At 34.9% G+C, this 26,048-nt stretch overlaps 1 protein-coding gene across 9 annotated transcripts in view; it reads left to right on the top strand.

Annotated features, from left to right (window-relative positions):
- The window catches only part of ATP8A1 (ATPase phospholipid transporting 8A1), a 107,098-nt gene that overhangs the window by 25,658 nt on the left and 55,392 nt on the right, over window positions 1-26,048 (top strand). For 8 of the 9 annotated variants that reach the window (XM_062492733.1, XM_062492729.1, XM_062492732.1 and 5 more), the window contains 12 exons: window positions 3,048-3,159; window positions 3,989-4,154; window positions 6,324-6,451; window positions 8,983-9,060; window positions 11,463-11,551; window positions 12,042-12,086; window positions 14,651-14,723; window positions 16,722-16,827; window positions 18,061-18,143; window positions 18,335-18,384; window positions 23,736-23,805; window positions 24,801-24,885. In XM_062492733.1, the coding sequence (XP_062348717.1) occupies window positions 3,048-3,159; window positions 3,989-4,154; window positions 6,324-6,451; window positions 8,983-9,060; window positions 11,463-11,551; window positions 12,042-12,086; window positions 14,651-14,723; window positions 16,722-16,827; window positions 18,061-18,143; window positions 18,335-18,384; window positions 23,736-23,805; window positions 24,801-24,885 (1,085 nt within the window). The remainder of the gene's footprint in view (window positions 1-3,047; window positions 3,160-3,988; window positions 4,155-6,323; window positions 6,452-8,982; window positions 9,061-11,462; window positions 11,552-12,041; window positions 12,087-14,650; window positions 14,724-16,721; window positions 16,828-18,060; window positions 18,144-18,334; window positions 18,385-23,735; window positions 23,806-24,800; window positions 24,886-26,048) is intronic. The other variant, XM_062492731.1, reaches the window with a different exon arrangement.

Raw genomic sequence — 26,048 nt, 5'->3', positions numbered from 1 at the left:
TTTTATGTATTCTCTGCTAGACTTTACTCTTTTGAAAAAAACTAGAAGCATAAAACCTTGCTTCTAATGTCTACAACTTGTTTTACTAGTTGCCCTTCAGAAAGCATTAGGTGTTAATAGTAGAAGAGACTGCTAATCAAATTCTGACAGTTCTGGAATATGTACCTACTAACTCACTTCTAAAGAATGTCATCTGTTACAGAAGCTGAACAGAAATAATTTATCCTTTTTTTTTTTTTTAATTGTTCTTCTGTTTGTGGAGCGGAACAGAGTCCATTGCTGTATACTTCAAATTCTTCTGATTTTGTAGTTGAAAAACGTTTAATACCTTAGTTTACTTGAAAGTATGCTCCTTTAAAAATAGAAAATGTGCACTTAAAATACACATGCTTGTACAACTGCTTAAAAAATCCTTAGAATACTGAAATGCTTACCAAATACTGATATTCAGAGTCCTCTGTGGATTCACAGAAGATTTACTGCTAGATCCAGAATTGCAGAATCCTTCATTCCCAAAGATTTACAGTATTTCTTATTTATTTGGTAGGTATTTATTTCTCCATGTCCAATATTGTTCATGTTTGTGGTTTTAGACTGACACATATAGTACTAACTAATTGCTAAATACCTCGTTTTATTCCCTCTTAATATTCCATTTTTTGTTTACAGATTTCTTACAGATGCATTCTGGGATTTTTCAGTCGCAAGAGTGTGGATCTATTATAATTCCACTTTACTTGTCATTAAGAAGAGACAAACATTTACCTGTAATTCTTCTCTGGAGGTAATAGTTATAACAGATCCACACACTTATTCTGGCTCTCTGAATAGAAGGAAAAACATTACTTCCTTTTCAATCTAATAATTTAATTTTTTAGAATTGATTTAAAAATAAATGTTGAATATGCTGATGGCTATTGTGCCTCAAGAATGTGTAGGAGGATGCCATCTACTGGTCAAGAAATTTTTCATTTGAGAAATCCTGTTTTGGAATATTTTGCCTATAGTTCCTGTGCAGCAGGATAGTTCCAAAAGTGTGGCTCTAATATAATATTTACCTTCAGAGAAAAAGAATTGCAGGTAAGTAACACTTTTTGCATCTTGGCCTTACTTTAACCTGAAAAATCAGGGAAATGTTCTTTTTCTGCCCTTAATAGAGGGAGTGCAAATTCATCTAATTGATATTTATTTGTCCAGATCTTTAGACCTTCCTACCACATTACATAGCTCCAGGAGTTGTGAGTTACACTTTCTTAACATACTTGCAAAAGCAATAGAGGATACTGAAAATATGTCTCCGTCTTCTTTCACATAATCTAAGTCATTGGAGTGCCATAAATGTTGTGTCTTGTTGACCCTTTCAGTGTTCTCTTTTTCCCTTCATGGGAGAGCAGCTAAAAAAATTTTTTTTTTTTTTTTTATTTTGCATACCCGGTATTCAAGGAGACAGAACATCATTACAGGTGTTTTGCCTTTTGGCTAAATCTGTAAACTAAAAGAGGCAAAAGTTTTCTTGCTGTCCTCAGCCTTGGAGTGAGCTAACCCTTATCTCCAAAGTATGCAGCTCTTTATTATGCTTCTGAGTACACAGAAGCATGTCTGTTTGGTTTTAGTCCATGAAAACAATTAGCTAGAGAAAGGAGAAAAGTTCTTTACTTTGGTTTCTATGAGCCTAGACAGTAGTTTGGTGAATGGTGAGGGGATTATGCAAAACGAGGTCAGATTCTGGTTATCTAGGACTAAAATACATGCTTTCCTGAAGACATTCTTAAAATTTTGGATAAGAGTGAAGCATATTGTTAACAAAAACATATTGTTATGTAAGTTTTCACATGTATCCCAGAAATTACTAGCTTTTAATACACCCTCTGTCAGGAAGATATTCTAAAAGCATCTTTCCCCATTGAGAACATCCCTTACTGAATACAATCCAAGCATGCTGGTGACAGTCAGTAGTTACATAAAATGCAAGAGAAATGAGATCTGTTGGATCAGTTTTAAGAAGGCTGAGGCTGGGAAATAAAACACTTGAGATCTTTGTCAAGTCATTGCACCATTACTTTGTTAGATCAGAGTGTGATCACAATGTTGGGTATTTGTCACATGTCACCTGGCAGATCAGGATTTCCATATCCTGGTAGCTCTTCAAGCTACCCAAAATGTTACTAAATAGCATGTCTTTTTCAGATGCTTTATGTTTTATATATCAGAGATACAGCTGCTATCCTCAATTAGTTAATTTGTGATCTTAATAATTGTTGCTTTCAAACAAGTCGAGACAGTAGTTTTAGGTAAGAATTCCAAACACTAGAGCACTTTTGACAAGTGTGAACTGCCAGCTGGCATTTATAGACTGAAAAGTACCAAAAGAGGGCATGTTTGTCCATGGAAAAGAGTAATAATTATCTAAAATTTTTTGTATTTTAAGAAAAACTTGACCTACATTATATGTATAAAGACAGCTGTCTGAATTTAAGACAAATGTTTCCTATGTCTTTTGAGGGTATGTTGATACTTTACTACACACAGTTTTAAAAGAATAATAGAACAAAATATATCTGTTTTTGCAGTTTAAAGAAGGCACATGAGATATTATTGTGAGTGTTAACTAACTGTTCAAAGGGTGGTTATTTCACTAGAGGAGTGGACTAAGTTGAGAGTTCACAAAATTATTTCACTTGAAAATTGCTTTGAAAATCAGTTTTGTAAGAGATCATTTAGGAAAAGAAATGACGATTGTAAATCACAGGAGAATTAGACATTTTTACTTTCAGTATGCTTGGTTAATACTACCATATCAGAATTAGTAGTATATAATAAAAATTAAGTGGCAAGTAATATTTTTGGAAACTTAGATTTTTGGCCTGGTTTTTATCTGTAAAGTTTTCTATGTCAAAACTCCCAAAAAGTTAACTGTGAAAATTGTGTTCCTAACCTATTAACAGTAGCCATTAAATTTTGACAAAATAGTTCTAACAACTGCTGACTACAGTTATCCACTGACATTGGCTGGTTTAGTATTAAAATGTAAAACTTCTTTCTTCTAGTACTGTTCCACTGGGATCTGATCAGATTCTTCTACGAGGAGCTCAGCTGAGAAATACCCAGTGGGTTCACGGGATAGTTGTCTATACTGGACATGACACAAAACTTATGCAGGTTGGTCACTTGGATTTTGTCTGACCTGTCTGCTTTATTACCTTAATTTGCCATTCCATGGTACAGAAATGTGGCTTGATTCAATATAATACTAAAATGTCAGTAATAGAGCATCTTTGATAGGAATTAAAAGCAATAAAAATAAAGCAACTTCTTGTTATTTTAGCCACTTAGTCCCAAAGTAGTTTTTCCCCTAGAAGGTATCTTCCTTGATTCTGTCTTGTAACTTGTGCTTTGAAAACTCTATTAGCAAGTTCTGTTATCGCAGTTTCTCTTTTTTTGTTTTTGACTGCCCCTAAAACAGTCCTCTTGTGGGGCTTTCTTCTGTGGGGCTTTCTTTCAAGTACAAAGGTAATCATTCTTGTCAGAAAACCAAATGGGGAGGAAAGAGACTGAAAATACTTTGCCTAATGTGTTTTGAAATATCCGAATTGAAATGCACCTGTTGTGAAAAAAAGTTTCAGATTGGTCATTCATGCCTTATTTCTTGCTTTTCTTATTTGTAAAATTGTTACTTGAAAAAGTATGTGTATTAGCAGCTGTCTTCTATTGCACTGACAAGGTGCATGCACATCCATTTTTAGTGTTTCCTGTTAACTATTGGTGTTGCCAGTGTTCTGTGTGATTGTTTAAACTTCTTGTGACACAATTCTAAAGCCTCAGTTCATAGCTGGTTTTGGGTTTTTTCTTAAGTAAAAGAGTTAATGGATTTATGATTATGTATTTGGGAAAATATTTAGAAAGGGTAAGAGTAACGTAGTTTGAAAAGCAAGAACTGTGTTACCTCATCTAATATTTAATAGCCACTGCTGGTTTTTGTCTTTTGCAGAATTCAACAAGTCCACCTCTTAAAATGTCTAATGTGGAACGAATTACGAATATTCAGATTTTGATTTTGTTCTGCATCCTTATTGCCATGTCTTTGATCTGCTCTATTGGGTCAGCTATATGGAACCGAAGGCATACTGGAAGAGACTGGTATCTTGATCTAAATTGTAAGATCTAAAATATTATATTAATATTTTAGTATTTGGTTGCGTTTCATACATGGGAAGGAGGATGATTACTTTCCTTGCACACTGTTTGGGTTTTTTTTGTCATTCTCTCTTCTTTGTTGACTGAAGTCATTAGGCTAGGTATGCTGCAGCAAGTATAAAATTTGCCTTACTGTGCCATCTTGCTAAATTCAGGAAGAGCAAGATGATTTGTTTGTCTCTGCTTCTTTCAGGCAGTCTCTGCAGCTCAGCAAGCCTGCATCAGCATTCCACTAGCCTAACCAGTCAGCTTCCTGGACATCATACTGAAACCTCTTGGAGCTGTTACCAGTAGATTACATTTAGAGCTGCAGTGACTTCTCTGAATTTTTAAACTCACTTGTCTTAGGAAGTGATAGTGTGGCTTTATAATTTTGACTGTATAGGGCTTTAACTAATTAATATCAGAACATAATAGACTCCCCCTAAAGAAAGTAAAAGAAGCACAAAAGGTCTCATCTAACATATTATACGGGGCAGCTGTACAGAAGGTGGATGCAGGGCAGTGTGATGTTACACAGGCCTTCACAGCAGCATGCAGCATATTGACAGTCTGACCCTCTGGGAGGAAACAAGATTTTAAAGTAGTTTTCATTAATATACTTTGCAGTCAGTTATTAATGTTTTCAGAATTTCTTCGGGTGTTTTTTTTTACTTAGGCAGAACTGGAACTGAAAAACAATTCCTGAGTACTAAGTTTCTGAATGTAGTCAGCAAAGAGGGGGTTTTTGGGGTTTTGGTAAGTTCTAAAAGAAAAATCTTGAAGTTCTGATTTGAAGGCATTGCTAAAGTTTCTGTGTCAGCATTTGTGATGAACTTTGCTTCCTTTCTTTTTGATGCTGAGGAAGAAACTTTTTTTTTTTTTTACTTAAGAAACTTTCATGTTTTCCTAGTGAGATAAGAAAAAGTGAATTAGTTCATAGAATATTGACAATTTTCAGTAATATCAAGGAAGGACATTGGATGTGCTTCATCTGCACTTTTTTTTTTCTGGGAAATATAAAAGTTTTGAGAATATGGTGTCTTATATGGTTAGCACAGTAGTGAAGCAGTTTATTAATTGTTGCTATTCCTGAAAAAAGAAACATGAAATAGTAGCCATTGCTATTTTGGTCTGTGTGTTCTCAACTGATTATCTATGTCAATTTATTTTCTGAGCTATATCCCATGATGAAATGAAAATGTTTTGGGTTTTGTAAGGTATGTCCTTTAAGGCTGTATTCAGCATGTAGTTGTTCTGATAGCAGATGCTAGTAAGAAGCATTTTATCTCCCTTTCCTTTTACTTATCTAATTTTTTAGCTCCCTGGTCTTTTAAAGAAGTACTTTGTTTGATGCTGGAATTGATATTAATGAAAGTCTCCAAAACCTTCTTTCCTACATCTTAGAGTAACAACCAAATCCATGTTGGACAGACAGTGAAAACCTATGTGAGGCTGTTTTTCTCTGAGATGCCTTGAATATGGCTAGGCAGGCTCCATCTTTTACCCTTTTGCTGTAATGCCCAGCAGACTTTCCCATTCTCATCCTCTCTGAGCTGCTACTGCTGGAGTTATCTTTAAAAGAAAAACTTAAAACTTCAAAGAAAATCGTAGTATAAAACTACTTGTTTTATGTTAATATTCACATTTCCAGTTATTCAGAACTTTGATTAAACTCTCTAATTTCATATCTTCCTTTCATGGGGTGTGAATTTACCTCTTTCGCAGCATTTTGCTCCATTGAGGGAGAGTATATGATTGTGTGAAGGTGAAAATTCATTCCACTATATATTTCCCCTTTTGAAATATAAAACTAATATTTTGAGTTTAGAACTTGATTGCTTATATAGATATTCCCAGATTTTCATCCTAAAATGTAGGAAAAGAGGGAACGGTTGGTAAGTTTGCACTTCAGAAATTGGAGATGATTGCAAAGATCACTGAATTTGAACTCCACCATTATAATATACATCTTTAACTCAGAGGAATGTCTTATATCTTATCTGTATATCTTATCTGTAATTCATCCCAAAGATTCTTCTCAGAACACTTTACAAATAATCTGTTAATGCAATATTTTGAATACACTACATATATATTCTTCTAACTACAGTCTCAAATATTTATTTGATTACTTTGTTTTTTGGCAGATGGTGGAGCAAGCAACTTTGGATTGAATTTCTTGACTTTTATCATTCTCTTCAATAATCTTATTCCAATCAGCTTGTTGGTTACACTTGAAGTCGTTAAATTTATCCAAGCATATTTCATAAATTGGGTAAATATTATTTTTATAATATAGATTGAGTTCTAAAATCAAGTGATTCATAAGTATGTAAAATGATGGATTGCTTGTCTGTGTATATATTGTTTACACTCTTTTTTCTGTTTATTTCTTATCGGTGGAATCTGAGAAGGTAATAATGAATTTATTTCATTTAGTGCTCTTATAGCTGCACCAGATTGATTTTTGGAGCATGTTTGTTGTGATCCACTTATTGTACAGGAGCAAAGTCAGCCTTCTGTGGATTGCAGATAGAAACTTCAGATTTGAATGTTCCCCAAAACATGATTAAAACCTAATGAGTTTAAATGTTGATACCAAAAAAAAATGGTACATTTTATTTAGCAGTAACCAAAAAAAGGAAGTAGAAAAAGGGGGTGGGGGGACAGGAAGAGTGAGAGAGACAGATTAAGTAGAAATAACCCCTCTGTGGGTCCCAACAATGTGTCATCGGTCCTCTCCATCTGGTCTTCTTGGTGAGGGTCCCCCTCCGAAAGGCAAAGAATTCAAAGGATTCGTATTTCATTAACCAGCCTGGTTTGAGCCACGTGGAAATGTCCAGGGCAAGTCTGGCACTGTCTCTGGCAGGACTCGGGATCGGCTGCACCATTTTGCACCACGTGCAGCGCTCTGAGGCAAAGCCTCAGCAGTGAGTCTGGGGAGCACCTTGGGGGTCTTGGGTGGTTGTGACACCCTCTCGGCCGTCCCCCACGTGAATGTCCTGTGGATGTGGCTTTCCTGGGGTGGCAGGGGGCTGTTCACTACCAGAGGTTGCCTGCCGCTGCCTCCTCCTTCTCCTTCTCCTCCTCCTCCTCCTCCACCACCACCACCCTTGCTGGGGGAGCAGTCTGTGCAAACCTGGCAGCAGGAGATAAGATTGAGAGCTGTGGCCTCCCCCAGCCCGAAGCTAGGGAGGGAGAGATGATTTTTGGGACAGCTGCTGGGCTTGGCCCTCCTGTGGATGATGAATGAACGAAAGTGTCACTTTATCTATCTCGGGTTCTCTTTGGCAGCTTAACTCACAGTCCAAGGTTTTGTTCAGGGGGCCCATTCAAGGTGGGCTTTGGTAGTGCAGCTCTTCACAACAGTGTTTAAGCCATGAACTATAACATTTCAGTCTCTCTCAGTGTTTTTGTGCTTTTTACTTTCTCATTATTGATATTCAGGTATCAGTTTCATTCAGAATGATCAGAAGAATGTGTTTTGCAGTGCTGGGGAGTTTTGTCCATTTTCGTATTTTCTTTCCAGACTTTGGCATTTTTCTTTGGCATTTTGCTTATTTTTCCAAGCACAACCCTAGTTTAATGGAGTGGGTTTCAGTGTACAAAGGCAGTGTCTGCTAGTATCATCACGTATGAAATATGTAAGGATCGATTTAGCATCCTTTAATTTTTTTTTTCTTAATGAATTAGTGGGGAAAATGAAGGATTTACTCTGTTTGAGGTGGGAGTGAGCTATTTTCCTTGAAGCCATGTAAACATGCCTTCCATTTTTCCATTTTTTTCCAAATGTAAATATATTGTAGCATTCTGAACACTTTAATATGTTTCCTTGATCAAATGTGTGAAATAGATTTGTATGTGTGAGATATGCCGTGGAGATACAGATAAGAATGCATGTGAAGTAGCAGGTAAAGCATATGCTTTATTTTAAAAGTTAAATACTTTTGTGAGCAGTCAGCTGGTTTCAATTTCTTCTTTTATTTTGTTCTGTAAAGCAAGTTGTTAATAAATTGGAGAATGCAATTAAAGTCTTCCTTAATTGTCTGTATTTTAAAATAAATATTCAACAAAGACCCATCTTGAATGTGTAGATTGCCACTGTTTATACAAAAAATCAGAAAGGCAGTTTTAACTTCTCTTCCTGCCCCAGTTGCTCATTATGAGGGATTAGTTGCCTTTAATTTATCCTAATCTGGGACTCTGGACTTTCATTTTAAGTAATGTTTCTCTTTGTGTGTAGATTATATTTGTATGGAGAGATTGGGCATCTGCAATCTGTTGCACTTCATTACCATGTTTGACAATGTTTTAATCTTTTAGTGTATTTAAAAACAAACTCTGATGTTTATTTAATAAGAGGAAAAGAACTCACACCATGTGAATTTTATCTTACATCTATTGTGTACTCTCTATCTTCATGTTTTTATCTCAAGATATATTTATCTTGCTGTTTAGAAAAGACTCGTGCATACAATAGAAGTAGGTAAGACTGACTTGTCCCTAGTCACAGTGAAGTATTTCTTCTTGTTGCTAAAGTAATTTTAAATATGTGGGTCAGCAGTTTTTCAACAACACTGATCACTAGAAATAATCTGGGCAAAATCACCCATCGGATTTTATTTGTTCTGGGGACTCTTGGAAGTAATCTGATAGTGTCTGTGGCTTCCCATGTTGAAACAATCTTAGGTAGATCTATTTATGTTTGGTCTTTTCTTCTACACTTAACTTTTCTATGTGCTAGATTTTTTTGTAAGAAGTTTAGGAAGACTGATTTTTAAATATATGTATTTTTTTTATCTCTAGGATATAGACATGCACTATGAACCTACTGACACTGCTGCAATGGCTCGTACTTCCAATCTCAATGAAGAACTTGGACAGGTAGGTAAAAGAATTACTGTTTCTAACTGTATTGAAATTATTCATGTGAGGATTTATTTCCAAAAATATTCTTGCCTTAGTATTTGTTTATTTCTGTTCTCTTCATTTGGTCGTATATTTTTAAAACTACTTTACAGTGTGAGCAAATTTAAACCAGTTTGCATGAACAATCTCTGTATCAATATGCATATAGTAGTCACAGAATATTGAAATGTATCAGTAAAGTCTCAAAATCAAAGGAATTTTGAGCATTAAGGCTGTCTGTGGTACAAAATTTAATATCAGTACATACACTTATGATAATGTGTGTCTTCAGTATGTCATTTTTTTCACATACTCTGCATTCCTCAGAAAAGACAGTGAGTATCTTGGGGTTGAATCACTGTCCTATACACGTCCTCTTTTCTTGCCACTAAAAACTGGAAGCCATGAACGGAATGGGGGCTCATGGCTGAATTACACCCTGGAAATTTGGGCTTAATTCTTCTTTGTGCTTTGGAGTTCTGTTTTAATACTGAAAAAAATCAGTTCAGCTTTTCACAAGAAATCACGTGTTATATGTTGTTCATTATTAAGAAGTATGACAGTACAAGTGTGCCTGGGGCACAGAGTGTGCTTCTAAAAGAATTACACGTGGTATTTGCTCTTTCAGTCAATTGTATTTGCAGTCTGGCTTTAAAAACATGCTAAGCTTTCTGGTACACTGGTGGTGAGCAACTCTTGCAGTGAAAAATAAATTACATGCTCATTTAATTGAATTGTATTATGAACACAAGTATGCATCTTCTTGCATTTCCTAACCTAGAAGTTTTCATAACTAACTCTTTACTTCATTGCATGAGAATCTGTAAGTTGTCTCTAGCTTTCCAAAACAAACAAATAATAACTTGGTTTTAGCCATATAGGAAAGCAGTTCTAGGGACTAATATTTAAGAGATGTGCCTTTTGGAAAAACTGGTTGAAGGTTAATATGTTCTCATATACATAGAGGAGTACAGGGCCTTTGCCTGCTGGGTTTAACATGTATGTGCAGAATTTTGTTGTTTTCCTGGCTTAGAAAGAGCATACAAGCTTGTCTAGTGGGGAAGAGACTTTGTTGAATCTTAGCTTTCCTTCTGTTTCATTTTACACTATCTGTTTTTTCTATCTCTGCAGCTAGTTTATTATTCATATTCCCAGACACATTCTTTCCTTTCTTCTTCAGTAGTTTTTGTCTTCATTTCTAAGGATACTCATAAAATTCTCCTTCACCATCAGGAGCTAGTCAGGCTTCTTGGGATCTCCATTTTAATTTTTTCGATAGGTTCTTAATTTGGACAGATTTTTCTAGGGAGACCAAAGGACTCTACTAAAAAGGGCAGGTTTCTTCTTTGAAGTACATGAGGGTTGCATATAATGAAGAGATTTCCCCCAGGAATTGTTCAGGTTTTAAGAAAGGCAAAACTTTGGTGTTGGGGGGAAAAAAGGTTGAATTTTCTTAGCTGCAATTCCCACTTACCCATTCATGTGCCCACACACAAAAAAATATACAATATGGTGCATAAGCCTGACATAGAATGATTTCTTTTTAACTGCTGATTTGGCAAAGGCATAATTCCTCAGAAACATTTTTACTAATACATAGCGTTATTAATTCCAGATATAATGTAGTAAATTCCTAATTAAAAATCCTTAGATTTTTTTAAACTAGAAATAAATTTTAATGAATTGAAGTTTACCTGTGACTCACAGAACTTTTGGTTCATCACAGATTACCTCATTTCTTCATATATTAACTTTTTTCTTAAGATTAGGTTGAAACAAAGGTTAAAAATATCACAGGTTTATGTACGTCAGCTTTGAATTTTAAAATGCTTTACCTAGAAGTTTCTGTAATAGAAGGGTTTGTAATGCCAGGGAAATAGGAGATCTAGAGTAGGTAGAAAGGAATGTATTTCTCCTTTTCCTGTAATTTTGGCATTTCTGAACTGTTGTGCTTTTATTAACATTATGGCTTTAAGAAGATATTTCTATGTCAAAAAAAGATCAGTTTAGAAATGCATATAGATACTTCTCTTATCATGTTGCTTTCTGTCCAAAATGTTTTACTGTCACTGTCACTGGTCTTCACTAGTTTCTTGTGCTTCAACAAAATGTGAAGTGTGGGATGGTTAAATACACCACCATGCACTGAAGAAGACTTAAGTGTCCTGACATCTCAGTTGATTGATTTCTTTGGAAAAGGGTATGAAGTCTGTGCATCTGCCATGTTTATGTATTGCTTTTGTTGTTGGCTTTTTCATATAAACTGTGAGAATTGCAGAACAGTCAAAAATATTTCATATGTTGATAGTCATGAATTGTACTAGATATGTCACTAACTGCTGAATGTTGCTGTGTAATGGATTTTATCATTCATTTAGGTCAAATACATATTTTCTGACAAAACGGGCACCCTGACATGCAATGTCATGCAATTTAAGAAGTGTACTGTAGCAGGAATTGCATATGGGTAGGTATTTTTATATGCTTCTTCATCTGTGTGCCTCCCCCTGTCCGTATGTATCCATGCATTAATACTATAGTTAAAATAAACTTACATCTTAAAATATCTACAACTCAGTCAGGTTCTTGTGACTATAAAATGTTCAGTCATAATATCTCTTTCTTGCAAAGAGGAACAAAAATGAAGGTGAGATACCACAGGCTTCAATATGCATGTTTTTGCCATCATTTACCCTGTTTTGTGTAGTTGTAAACAAAAGCCTGAGGGAGACTTGCAAAAACTTGGTTTGTTACAGTTTATGAAACTCAATAGAAAGACCATCATATTTTTGCAATTTTCATTGCAATCTAGGCACTAGCAAAATAGTTGGAAAATGGGGCTTTTTGGTATTTTTGTTTTATTAGCTAACTACTTTTTTTAACACATGATCCAGTTTTTTAGCATTTGTGATTCTTTCTCCTCTCCCTGTTCTGTTTTTCCCTTGCTTCTTGTGCAGCCATTGCCCTGAGCCTGAGGATTGTAGTGTTCCTTCAGATGATTGGTAAGCTCTAAAAATCATTTAGCTTCTGCTGTTTCTTGAAGATTCAGGCTTAAAATTACTGAGTAATATATTTAGAGAAGGAGCTGAATGTGAGATAGCTTAACTGCTCAGAAGTTATTTCAGCATTGAATTCATACAGACTACCATCTTACACAAAGTTACGCCATCCAAGTTCTGTGGCATTAGGCTGCATTCTCTGGAATAGAAACTCTAGTAGGGTCCCTGAAATACAGTGCAGTCATTCTACTGACAGTCCTGGTGCAATTCAAAATTACTTATTGGAGAGAAGGCTTTGTCTTTTATTACCTATCTGGTACTGTGGTAACTTTAATCACACTTTTCTACTGTCAGTAATATGTAATAATCAATAGTATGTTTAGAAAAAAAAAATCTGTATTTGGGTGAAAAGTATGTAATGTTATTTTGCTATTTTGCTTCCTCCAGATAGTTTTAGAATATTAGCATTACATAGTTCATAACTGGAACTGAGATTAGAGCACCCAAATACACTTGGGACTAACAATGTTTTAACAGTTACTTCAGGAAAGAAAGGTCCTGGCTTCCTTTCTGTTGTCATCTACATGAAGCCTCGTGCTTCTTCTTTATACTTTCTTAAACTAAATATTTGCACTACTATTCAAAGTAAGCTCAGATACTTCAGAGAAAAAAATGTCATTTGCAGTGTTTTTCACTATTTTATTTGTTGAAAGTGACAACAAGACGATGTCACACAAAATTGAAATGTGTTGCCGTCTTTTGTTGAAAACATTTGAAGGCAAAAAATCTTCACTAAATTAGAATTCATAATTCTTGGTTTAGTATTAAAAAAAAACCCCACACCTGAAAAATTCCTCCTGAAACACAGAAAATGTGGTACACATGCACACCCCAAAATCTTACCTGAATGTCATCATTTGGTGTAGAAGGAAAATGTTTCCTAAATATGCATGTGTGCTTAATTGCATACAATTGCTTTAAAACAATGCAGTGTTTACATGAAATTAAGCATGCTTTCTTCTAAGCCATAATGAAAGACTGGTTTTGACTAACTTAAAGAAATACCTTTATGAGAACATTTGAAATGGATAAGCTGGTATCTAAGCAGTAGTTTATAATAAAAAACAACCCAAACTTTTTACAGGCAAAGAATATATTAGAAATACCTCTAAAATATGATACTTGATATTTCTTGGTCTGTAAATCTACTGCAATTAATAAAATCAGTTTGTACCAGTAACATTTCTAGCCCTAACATGACTAATATACTAAATCTCAAATATTTTATATCTTCTTTTTTTGTGTGTGTTAGAAAGAATTGTTTTCCACTTTGTTACAACTTACACCTTCAAATATTTTTCTATATTTTAGCAGTGAGAATCTGGAAAATATATATCAGAAAGCTTTAAGCCAACAAAGCTTAAAGCTTAGACTCTAAACAAGCATAATGCATCTGAAGGTGTTAATATTTGGCACTCCAAGATCTATTTACTTTGCATTTAAAAAAGAAGTCTTGCTGAAGAAGAATACTTCAAACTTTTCACTTTAATTTTAGTTATAAAAAGTAGTCCTTGCATGGCTGTACAGAGGAGGTTCTGCATTTTGTATTCCTCCATAGTAGATACTGCAGGAGTAAAACAGCTCACCTGTGGTTTTCATAGAGAATCTTTAGACTGACTTTGATGTTTATGGTTTATTCTTCAACTTAAATCACCAAATGTATTCATTCTTTTATAAGATTATGTAATCCAAAGCAAGATCAAAAGTAAATGAAGAAAAAACGTTCCTTCAACTGTATTCACTTTTCTGCACTGTTTTATTTCACTCAAAGTCATCTAGATTGTCTTAATACTTAGCTGTAGTATTAAGACTGTAGCTGTAGTCAGCTGCAGTATCAAATCTTCCTAGAAGTACCTGCATTTTTGAGCTCTCACATTCAGTGTGCAGTTTGGGAGATGTTTGTGTATATGACATTATTTCTCCAGAGCCATCTCCTCCTTGCATCTTTTAAGTCTGTACTTCACCATTGTTGTGTCTTCTTCATCTTTCAATTTCAAATGTTCCTTTTTGATCATAAGTAATAGAAAGCAAACCCTCTGCATGCAGACTTCTCTGATGTCTGAACTCTGATGTTTGTTTACCTCTTTCAAAATCAGACTTGCTTTTCTGCAAACATTTAGAAACCTATCCCAAAACTGCTAATTTCTTGATGAAATGTGTTCTCTTCAGGCATATGTATTTTTTGTGTCCCTTCTAAAATCTCATTCTAGAGATTAGAAGACAAGAAGCCTCATTCTTACATTGTGGATATATTTTTACTTCATCCTTCATTATCTGGATTCAGCAGAGAGACTAGGCTGGATCTAAGTGTGTTTATATAAACCAATGTTTCTTTAAATTAAATAAACTTGGGAAATGTGAAACCTTTTCAATTCTTTCTTTCTCAATATGTGATTGCAGCCTTTATTGCAGCAGTTACAGCCCAAAGCTTGTGTTTCGATGATTTGTATATAAAATGTTAAAAAATCATGCTAAGAATTATCTCTTTTTTACTTAACTATTTCCAGGCAAGGCCCACAAAATGGAGAAGAAAAAACATTTAGTGATGTATCATTACTGGAGAATCTTCAAACCAACCATGTAAGTTATATAGAAACAATAATCATTTTTTTTGTGAGATGAAACCATTGTGTTAAAAACAATTGCTTCCAGTAATTGAAAAGATTATGTCCTTTGATAGAAAATAAATAAACTGTGTGTATTTATACAGAATCAGCATGACCTCATGAATACTTTTGTAATTGCTGCTGATATATGTTAATTAGATCCAACCTGGTTTTTTCTCCCCTCCTTTTTTGTTTTGATGCTATGGTTCAGATGCTACGGGTTTGAATTAAGTCTTATGTTCTTTCTCTGGGTGTTTTACCAATGCTCCTGCTGTTCAGATGATGTCATGACATCCATTAAAGCTTTCAGGATAAACCAGGTTACATCCTGACATGACTTACCTGGGCTCGGAGAGGAGTTAACTGTGTGCATTGGCTTTATGTGCATGCTTCCATGTGGTTAGATCTTCAGATGATGAAATGAAAGAGGCATTTAGGGGGCTGATATTTACCTCAAAGAGACAATACATTCCTCAGGAAATTAATGAGTTATTTATGATCTGATGAAGAAAGTACCACTTCCATGGTAAAAGTACCACATCATTACCACTTTCTGCTTTTTGTTTGTACTAGAAATTTTTCTTTGCCTAGTCATTACCAACACCTACTTTAAACAGTGTAACTGTTTATTCTCATTTTGAAGAGTGTAAGTAAATTGCTCTTTTCCTTCCTTAAATTTTGTCCTTCGAGGAGGCTAGTTCCAGTTCAACTACAGACAGTAAAGCATCTTTTTCTTACAAATGGGGCAGTGTTTAATGGTAGATATCTGAGAGAAATTCTCAAGTGTATCTGACGCAAAGGGGACTCTGACACTTACCTGCCTAGGCCGTTTATATTTGCAGTGCTAGTAACAGGGAGATGGGCATAGCTGGAAAGAGGCATCAGCTATTAATACTGTTGTTGAAATGTCCCTGGTGTGTAATTGTTGAATCTACAAAGTTTTCTAGTCGATACATTCTAGTAAGTATATATAATATGAGCATGCAAGCTATAAAAATGCATTTGTATGCATCTTAAAAATTCAGGTACACATTCAAAGAGAGATTTCACCACTGTATTTTAAATGTATTCTGAAGTGCTTTGGAGAAAAATTTGTACTTCAGTTTTCTGAATACATCTTAGAGGATCTGGAGGCCCTCAGTGGAAGAGAATAAGAACCTGCTCCCATTAGTGTTTCTGCACTACAGAATTAAATTAGGTTTTCAGAGATTATTGTATTTTATAGAGTAATTTTTAAGTTATTCCTATTCTGCTACAAATCTGAAATACCATAAATATGCTACAAGAAACCCTCAGTTGAGGTGGCAGCTGCTTTGAACTCACAGGGAATGCTGAGGTTTCTTTTAAACAACCATTCAGGAGTCAGTTCATTCATTTTGCAAATGCCAGCTGTAGTGATAAGGTTCTTAGCTGTATTTGTCAAGTCCAATCAACTGTTCTACTTATATGGGTTTTTCCCCTCTCTTGGCTAAATAATTTTAAATTGTTTCCACTTTTTCACTTTGAAGTGTCTGATATATTCATCTTAATGTCTTTAAAACCAGTCTGATCTTGTAGCATTTTCCATGCTATTTTTGTTTGCTACATCTTTCTAAAGGTTCTCAAAAAATATTGTCAACTGCACTACTAGACAGAAGTAAAAGAGATTATCTTTTAGTAAAAAAGATTTCTGTGAATACATCATTAATACTTACCTTCCCTAAAAAATTATTATTTAAACTGTTCTATGTTTCTGGTTATCTAATTTTGATTGTTATGATAGCAAATGCCACTAAATTCTATTTATATAGCTGGTATGTAAGCAGAAAGAAGTTATCCTGCATGCTGACATTAGTGTACAGATAGTTTTTAAAGAAAAGAGGAACCTTTCATTGAATTTTTGTGGACTATTATTTGGCTATATCTGTTACTACATTTTGGTTATTTATTGCTTAATGATTAATCACACTCTGACTCTTTTTTTTTTCCTTAGCCAACTGCACCTATAATATGTGAGTTCTTGACAATGATGGCAGTGTGTCATACAGCAGTTCCAGAAAGAGAAGGTGATAAAATTATATACCAAGCAGCATCTCCAGGTGAGACTCAAATAACTCAGTGAACATATCCTAACAACTCAACAAGCAAATTTCACTCAGTTTATTGTTTTTGAAGAATCTTCCAAAATTAAAAAAAACAAACTTATCCCTTAAATGATAATTGGTATTAGCTAAAATCAGTTTTGTAAAGAAGGATTTTGACTTTTTAAATTTTCGTTAGAAAATACATTTGAATGTCCCGTGAATTACGTAAGGGCAAAGAATCAGTAACCATACAGCACTACTAAGGTGTTGTCAGATTGCTGTGGAATTCTAAAGGAAGTGCTCAGAAGTAAATAAAAAAAGGAGACAAATTTATGTTCTTGCTTATTCTATAAGCCTATTCTGTACTTGGTAACCAAGATGCTATTTTAAAAGAGAGACTGTGTAATCAAAACAGAAATGTTTTTAATAGGAGAGAAGTTGTGATAAATTCTGTCAAGGACTGAGAAAAGATTATAGTATAAAAGAGCTGTTTCAAGCCTGTTATGGTTCATAGACAATTTTAGAATTTGAGAAATGATGAAGCAAGGCAGAATGATTAAAATACGCTCAGCTGCACTGAGCTAATGTGTTACAATTTATGATGGGAAAAATTACCTAAAGTGCAGAGATTCTTCCTTGGCTCCTATATTGGTAGGTTATTCACTAAGCTATATTGGTAGCTTCTGAGTGGCTACCTCTCTGAATCCTGTCCTTCAACAGCTGAAAGATAAGGGCAGAGGTAGTGCCACAAATAAAGTTAACTAGGTCATGGCAGTGTTTTACTGGGCATTGCCGGCAAACTCCATTCTGACATCCTGAGCCACTTGGAGGGAACTGCTGACTTTTGGAGACATGATTGCTGGTTTCCTGAAGGTAGACGTTGAAGTTATGTGTTATTTACAGGAATGACTTACCACTCTTCTCTTCCAAACCAGAACTTAAACAAAAAGCATTGTACATTGTCCAGTGACCTACTGAGGAAGGTGCTAACCTGGGTGCTTTGAAGAGGGTGCTCTCATTAACTGAGCTAAGAGGTGTGTTCCTTTCAGGGTTTATTTTCTCTGAACTTTAAACTCATTTCATCAGTTTTCACAGGAGAAACAAAGGGTTTGTTCCAGCAGCAGATTTAATTTTAAAAACCATAAAGGAAAAAGGAAGTGAAAAGTAGGAAAGTCTGGACTGTGTTGATTAAATCATGATTAGCAGTTTTCTGGTACATTTGTAAAATAACTATTTAACTTGCTGCAGATGAAGGAGCTCTGGTCAGAGCAGCCAGGAATCTTCGTTTTGTATTCACTGGAAGGACACCTGACTCAGTAATCATTGAATCTGTAAGTACACTGGAGTAACATTATAATTTAGTGTATTTGCATCTGCTTTAGTTTAAATAATCTAAACAACAGCATTATGATACATTTGTATTGGTATGTCCTTTGGTTCATTTTGGTTCTTTTGCTTGAGTTTTTTTGGGTTTTTTTAATTCTTACTCTTTTGTTTTTTTGTTTTTTTTTTTATTTTTCAGCTGGGACAGGAAGAGAGATATGAACTGCTAAATGTCCTGGAATTTACAAGGTAAATTTGTATTTGGTGTCTTTTTGTGAAAATACTTAAGACAGTTCTCTCATGGATAAAAATGCTTGCATTTTTTATATTTTTACAGGCAAAGTATGCAGGTTGTGTAGCTTGTATCTGTGACAAAGCAGAGTACATGATTAAGACTACACCTCCTGGTTATTGTAAAACATTTTCAGAGGCTTTTTTTTTCTCATTGTTTCTACATCATGACTAATATTTTTCACTTTTGCCTTCGCTCAAAGATTAAAAACACCTTTGATCTCGTAACTTTTTAAAAATCTGTGGAAAATATTATAAGGAAGTGCTCTAAATGTATTTCTGAAAGCCCTGGCACTATATGACTTATTAAAAAGTCAGTGTATTTATCATGACTGATAAAATAAATTTTGCATTTGACCTTGAATACACTTGTATAATTATGACTTGTTTAAATACTCTAGACTAAAGCTCATTATCTTCTGAGCAGCATCACTACAGTGTTGACCAGTTGGTTTACTTGGGATATGAGTTTATTACATCTGTTGCTCTCAGTAAAATTTTTGTGTTAAAGTTCTTGGAGTTTTAAGTGTATTCATAAGAAATATGGGTGCAGTTTCAATTCTTATGTAGAGCTGTTTATAATTGTATCTGTGTATGCTGTCTGTGTTCTAAATGTTTGTGTAGGTCTGTTGCTTACTTTGGCACAGGATAAGGAAGAGATTTGCATATAGAGGAAGTTCCTTTTTTTCTTAAAATGATTACTCATAATTGTGCCTGTGAAAAGTGCTTGTTGTTTTTCTTCCTGTCATATTATATTTCCCTTGAGCTTAGCTAAAAACAAAACAAAAAAGAAATACAACAGTCCAATGCACGAGAGACAGACTGAAGATGTTTAAGTTGTGTGAAATCAGTTTGCTGTAGTTATATTAATAGCAGTAATAATATGAAACAATGAAAGATGCAACAGAAAGTAATTTTTGTAATTTTGAATGTCTTTTAATGTCTGTTTGCAATTAATGATTGTTTTGTATATTGTAGAGGACATGTAAATTTTTTAGGTTTATGTCATGGTTTCTTTTTTTTGCAGGCATATTGCTTCCATTTTATTTTCTTGTAAATTAGCAAGTATGTAGTGCAAAGTGCATTGCTGTTAATTTGACTTCTGTGAAAGTTCATACTGTGTTTCTGGAGTAGCAGTGAAGGACTGCTGCTTTGTTTCTGGTTTTGATCTTTAGCTTGTTTTCATAGAATTTTTTTTAAACTTTTGCGTTAAGTCTAAAATTGTAAATAGTGATACTTGATGGAGGTGGGAGAATTACTTTTTATTCTCAACCTTTAGTGGTATAACTATTTTGGTGAATACTGATCTCAGAATTTTGTTAAGTATTCAGTTTTTATAGGTGTTTTTGTTCTTATTCTGCAGTATTTAGCTGTGCTTAGAATTGACTTGTTGGAAGCACTAGAGGTCACCCGTGTTCCATAGCAAGAGAAATTTTGGCTCCAAGGCAACACTATTTGTATGGGTAGGAGCATGTACCTTCAGTGAAGTCATCTTTTTTGAATAAACTGTTAAGAGTTTGCAGGTGTTCCAAGTTTTTCCCAGAAAAAATGCAAATTAATTCCTTGCCACTTTCCAGCACAGGTTAGATGATGACTCTTCTGCAAATGGAGTGCAGCAGTGTCAACATTTGATAGGTCAGTCTTCTGGAAAGCATGTTACAGAAGTAAAACTTGTAGGAATACTTGGTAGACTTGTCACTTCTGGTATTCTCTTTTTTCAGTGATTCCACTTGTGCCTGTGAAACGTAGACTTATACAACATAGTAATTATACTTAGTTCATAGCAAGGAAGTAATTGTCAGTCTAACTGGCAGTGAGCATACTGAAAGTACTATACTGATAATTCTTAAAATTAGCAAATAATGTCCTAATAACTTGTGCTGAGTTTACATAGCCTCCAGTAGATAGTCTGCTTAGATGCCACAACTGCTGGGGTACCTTTAGTTCTAGGAAGTTAAGGGTTCTTCAGATTCTCTGCTGTGCAGGTCTCCCTGTACTGGTAGGGATGGAATTGTGCAGTGTTGTCCTGTACTTGTATTTTGTCACCTGGTGCTGTAACAAATAGAAAAACTGCAGTTGTCTTTTGGTAGTCCAAAAAATTCCAAGGATATGTGTCCACAGGATGGGGGAAAGCAAGGCACTGTGTCAGAGATCCAGAAGTATAGAAAGTCTTAGGTTTGGTTTCATCCCTGTGCCAGCTACGTGCACTGTCTTTCCACCTGGCCAGTTGCAAAACTGAGTAAGTTTTTGAACCGAGTAAGATTTTGAGTGTGTGATTCTTTATGGCATTAAGGATAAACAATGTCCACTCTTGGTGCACAAATTGCACATCAGTCTTTGAACCAACATGTCATTTCTAGCAGTGCTGCTGAATGAGATTCTGATTTGTATCTGCTTGTTTTCCTAGAAGAAAGAATTGCATTTTTAGCACCAGAATTAATTTCACTGGGAAGTATTGAGTACATATGTAGTAATAATATGTCAAAATGTGGAGTATGTACTATCTGTTGATTTAATGATTGCTGTTCATCTATATCCCTCCATAGGCATACCTCCATAGCCTAGCAGAAATCATCTGTGAGAGTTGCAGTTTAAAGCTTCTTGTCTGAATTCCCATATTTTTGGTTTACGATGCCAGTGTATTTCTCTGTAATTCATTACTTGATTAGTCTCTCTTGTGTGATTGGTTTCATGAGTAATCCACATTGTTTTGGCTGTTGTACTAGGCAGACAGAAGCTATTTTGAGCACTTGAGGCCTTACCTGACAAAGGAGGTACCAAAAACTCTGTAGCAGTGTTTGTTTTCTGTGGCTAATCTTAAGTCAAGTCAGATTGTAGAGTAGCTGGACCTATCAAGAGCTGCTTCTGGAAGAGACAAATATTGTGACTGAGGGAAGTATTTCTGTCCCTTTAAGATACTTCTGTTTATTTATAATCCCATTGCAACTCCATGGGAATTACCATCTATTCTGCCTCTTTTTAACAGCCCAAGGGGTTACCCAGCCTGCAGGTACATAGAAATCACAGCACTGGGTTTGCAGGATTCCATAGCACACAAGAACATGGGGGCTTTTTCTCCTTCTTTTTTTTTTTTAATTACATATTATTAAAAATTACTGTTAGAAAAGAAATGTATACAAACATACTCTGAGGATTATTTGCTTGTGACTGGCTCTTAGAGAGGCTCTGTGTTGGGTACAAGTAAGTCATTTCAGTGGGCCACAGACATAAGGGAATGCAGGACACTACCACATTCAGCAGTCAGTAGATGCTGCTAATTTCTGGGACACCCAGTAGGTGATGGTGTGTTCTTTTCTCCCAGGCCAATTTTTATTTTTCTAGATTTTTGTCAATTCCTAATTTCTTACAGTATTTTCTCCCTTTTCCAGACAAAAAGTTATATTTACTGTTTTTTATTTTGTGCATATTGGTGGTATCTCAGGCTGTCTCCAGTTTTTAGGCTTGCAGGCATTTTCTCTGTCACTATTTCAGCAATCATCTTCTGTTCAGTATTTTTCCTGTTGTGACCAGGTCATCTTTATGTCTGCTCACATCGCTTCTAGAGAGAGCAAGCAGAACAAAACAATGGTCTCACACTGACAATTATTTGTAGTAATGCAATATAGTGGCTTACTGTAGTTCACCAGGAAAAAGAAATAAAACTGTCACTGCCATAAAAAGGCTCATAAAAAGTTAGAAGTACTTGGCAGTAACTATTGGTCATTAGCTTTATTGCAGTTTTACTAAGTGTATGTCAGTCAAGATTCAGTATCTTGTCTGTACAGCTAAAGTTCCAGAAAGCTACTGGAAAACATTGGTTATTCTTTGGTACATCTTCAGTAGAATAATGTGCAGCTCCATGCAAGACTTCAGATTGCAATCTCCTGGTATGGGAAGTACAAAACTGCTGAATTTTACCTGTACAGAGCAAATATATCAAATTATTGTTTATACACCCCCTAACACGCTGTAATTCCACCACTATTTCTGAATTGAACATTCAGGCAAGTGTAATGAATTCAAGGAGCAGTAGGCTAGATAGTCTTGGCTAGATTCAGTGTGGATCTGAGACTTGCTTTTATTTTAGGCAGCTTAACTGTAGTTTAGATGATCCTAATTTGTCCAGTGTTGTCTAAGTAGATTCCCAGCTGGACACTGTGTAAAGCTTTTTTGGAATTCTACTTATCTGAGGTTTAGAGGTGAAATGGAAAAGAAGTTGCAGTAGTTAATGGCTTTGTATGCTCTTTTGTACAATATTCACAGTCAGAATATAATTTAATATTAATGTTCAGAAATTTTTACTTGAAACAAAGTGCACACCCAGGTGGGATTAGAAAATGTTTTTCTGAAGATACTCTTCAGCCCGTTAAATCACCTATAATTATGAATTTCTTTCCTTCACCACTGTCCACGTTCGATTTATAGGATGTTTTCCATGGCAGTCTGAACTTCAGGGACCATTCATACAATAATGCTCCTTGATGATGTATAAATGGGATCCCGTTCCAGCAGGAACCATAATTGTTATAAGACCATTTATTTCCATCTCTGTTTTACTGTGAACTGTTGTATGAGGAATGTTTTGTTCCCTGAATAGTTTCTGTAGATTTATTTATAAAGTTGAAATTTGAAATACTTTTGATATAAATACACATCTTGACAGGACATGATCTTGCACCTAAAGAATGCTTGTTGGCAAACCTCAAAGGGAAGAAGACAGAAAGCAGACCGTGACTGTCTTCTCCATTCTTTCCTCTAATTTCTACCTCAGTTATGAGGACGAAAAGAAAAAATAACTTGGATTTTATTAGTCCAAGTAGTTTATATTTTTATTTTTATTATTTAAAATTAGTCCAGCCCCTTTCCAGTTCTTAGCATACTGAAAACTTTGTGTGATAAAAGAAACTCTGGGATAGCAGTAATAAGATTGCAGGACAGTACAGTGTATGAGGGTCTGGGAAGGAAGAAGAAACTGAAACCATCCATGATACACTACTTCTTTATGATATTGATGGAAGTGCTTTAAGGTGCTTTTTTGTCATCAGTAGACAGTATTTAGATGAAGGTGAAAATTCTTAATATTATTTTGATGAGAAAAAGGCCTACAGAAATATGCATAGAAAAATGGCATTCATTTTAATTGTTAGACAGTAAAAGTGTTTTCCATCCCAGTCAACTGAAAACGTAATTCAGAATAGATAGCACTGACTTTTTATTCTATGTGTAATATATTGATGTTATTAGGTAAAATATTGGTAAATGCTTGTATTTATGAACCACCTTATATGGAGAATTTCTTTCTCTTTCAGCACTAGGAAGAGAATGTCAGTGATAGTTCGTACACCATCAGGGAAGTTAAGACTCTACTGCAAAGGAGCTGTGAGTTTCATTGTTTTCACTGTAACAAAGAATACATGCTACCAATACAAATACAAAAGCAAAAGGTTGTAATAACTGCAGTCAGAACACTGAAAATGTGAGGAACGGAATGTTGATGTGCCTCTTTCAGTTTACATTGTTTTGCCATGTAGCTTTTCTATGTGATGAACTAGTTAATATCTTTATTTACTAACTGCCTCTGAAGGTATGAGAGACCTGTTCATCCTAACTCTTTGTACTGGACTAATACCTTTATGCTTCCTAATAATTGCCTCCTTCTGTACACCAAGAAAATGGATGAGCATGTATTAATTACGTGCTGGAGTAGCTGAGCATGGGTCATTAGATAGAGATAGTAATCTAGCATAACTGACTGGATGGGAATTTTAACTAACCATTGATATTACGCTGAAGTAAAATTTCCCAAAAGCAGGACCTGTGGGAAGGTATCCATGTCACGATGCAAATGGGAATGGCAGAGTTGCTCATTAGTTCTGGGTCTGTATATCAAGTCAAGTTTGAGGGGGAGGGAGATGAAGTCCAGTTCCAGAATGGTTTAAGAAAAGGAAGTTTGTTGAATATAAATGTCCATTTTTTTATCATCTCAAGTGAAGGAGAAAAAACTGTTTTTAATTTTCTGTGTATTAAGCTGGCTACAGAAAATCTGAGAGTAGCAGTTATGAACCACTCATTTTTCTTTTTTTGGCATAATATTATAAGAGGAAGACAGGATTTTGGCACTTTTCAAAATAAGGGGAAATAACATCAAAAATGTAGACGAAAACTGCATTATATCAGAATTGGTAAATTTAGAAAATATGAGGATTATAATGTCCTTTTTTAACTTCTGAAATAAGAATGTCTATTAATTTTTGATGCTTAAAAAATACAGTTCTATTTTTCTGCTATTTTCCTATATGATTTGTATTGTCTACCAAAAAAAGAAATCTTTTTTTTCTATTAACATGTTCAAACTATATTTATTTGTTTTGTAGGATACTGTAATTTATGACCGTCTTGCTGAAAGTTCAAAATACAAAGAAATCACCTTAAAACATCTAGAGCAGTTTGCTACAGAAGGTGGGTGATATTATTCAATATAAAAATAAATATGAAATTCTGTTACTGCTCCACTTTTCAGTTTTTAGTTTTGTCTTGCTGTAGTGTTTTACTCATGTTAAGTTTGAAAATTATATTTTAGCAATGTCTCCTTAAGCAAAGTCTTCTTTTTCCTAAAAAATTTCAGTAATAACTTCATGCGTAAAAAAAAACCCTAAAAAAACAGCCCACACACTCACAGAGTACACAGTAGAATTTTTTAACCAAAGCATATTTTTCCAGAGAGCAAACACACAGGACATTGTTTCTGTGAAGATCTCATTTCCCATGGTCGCTTTCATGTCCCATACCCAGTGAATGCTGTAGGGATGGCACACAGGAAGAAGCAGCCAAAGAAAAGATGGTTGGAAATTGTTAGTGTACTGCTTTCAAGGTAGCTTTTAGCTGTATTGTTTCTGGCACCAGTCCTAATAAGGGGAGATGCCAGCATCCATATGGTTTGTTTTGGTGTCTGCAGTTTTAATAATCACTTCTACAAAACAGTTGCCAGAGGTGGGGAATGTCTCTGTGAGGTTTGTGAAGTAGGAATAGTAAGTAAAGTTTAACAGACTGTGAAATTAAGGTTATTGATACAAGCAGCCAGCTAGTTATTTAATTGTAGTGGATTTCACAGTACAGACGTGATGAGAAAAGCAGACTATAGAAAGGTTTCTGCACAGTTCCTTGATGCTCAATGCCATACCCCCTTAGTATCTTAGGAAAGGATTATTGTTGTATTGTGCAGTATGATAGTGTTAAAATTTATCAATGAGTTGGTAGACAGGAGTTTGAAGCAGAATTTTAAGAGTAGTGGGAATCTGAACTGCAGAGTTTTTACCTCTTTATTTTTCTAATACACTGCTACTAGAACATTAAAATTATCTTTAATATGTCTTAAGAAATAAACCTACACTGGAAAGCAAACTAAGAAACAGTGCTTATATTTTGTTAACTGATCTCTGGCCAGATATTATTGTTATCATGAAAGGTCATTTTTTTGTCATGCATAAGATTTCTCTAGTTTTTGTCTTTTGGTTTATCATGGAATTTAGAGTTTTGACCAGTGTAATAAGCAGCTTCAGTCTCTTGGTTCTGTCAGTGACAGCAGAAGAAAGTCACAGATCTGTTTCTTTTGTTAGTTTTTC

The sequence above is a fragment of the Cinclus cinclus genome, chromosome 5 (assembly GCF_963662255.1).
Source record: "Cinclus cinclus chromosome 5, bCinCin1.1, whole genome shotgun sequence".
Classification (NCBI taxonomy): domain Eukaryota; kingdom Metazoa; phylum Chordata; class Aves; order Passeriformes; family Cinclidae; genus Cinclus; species Cinclus cinclus.
This window is presented reverse-complemented; position numbering and strand designations above follow the sequence as displayed.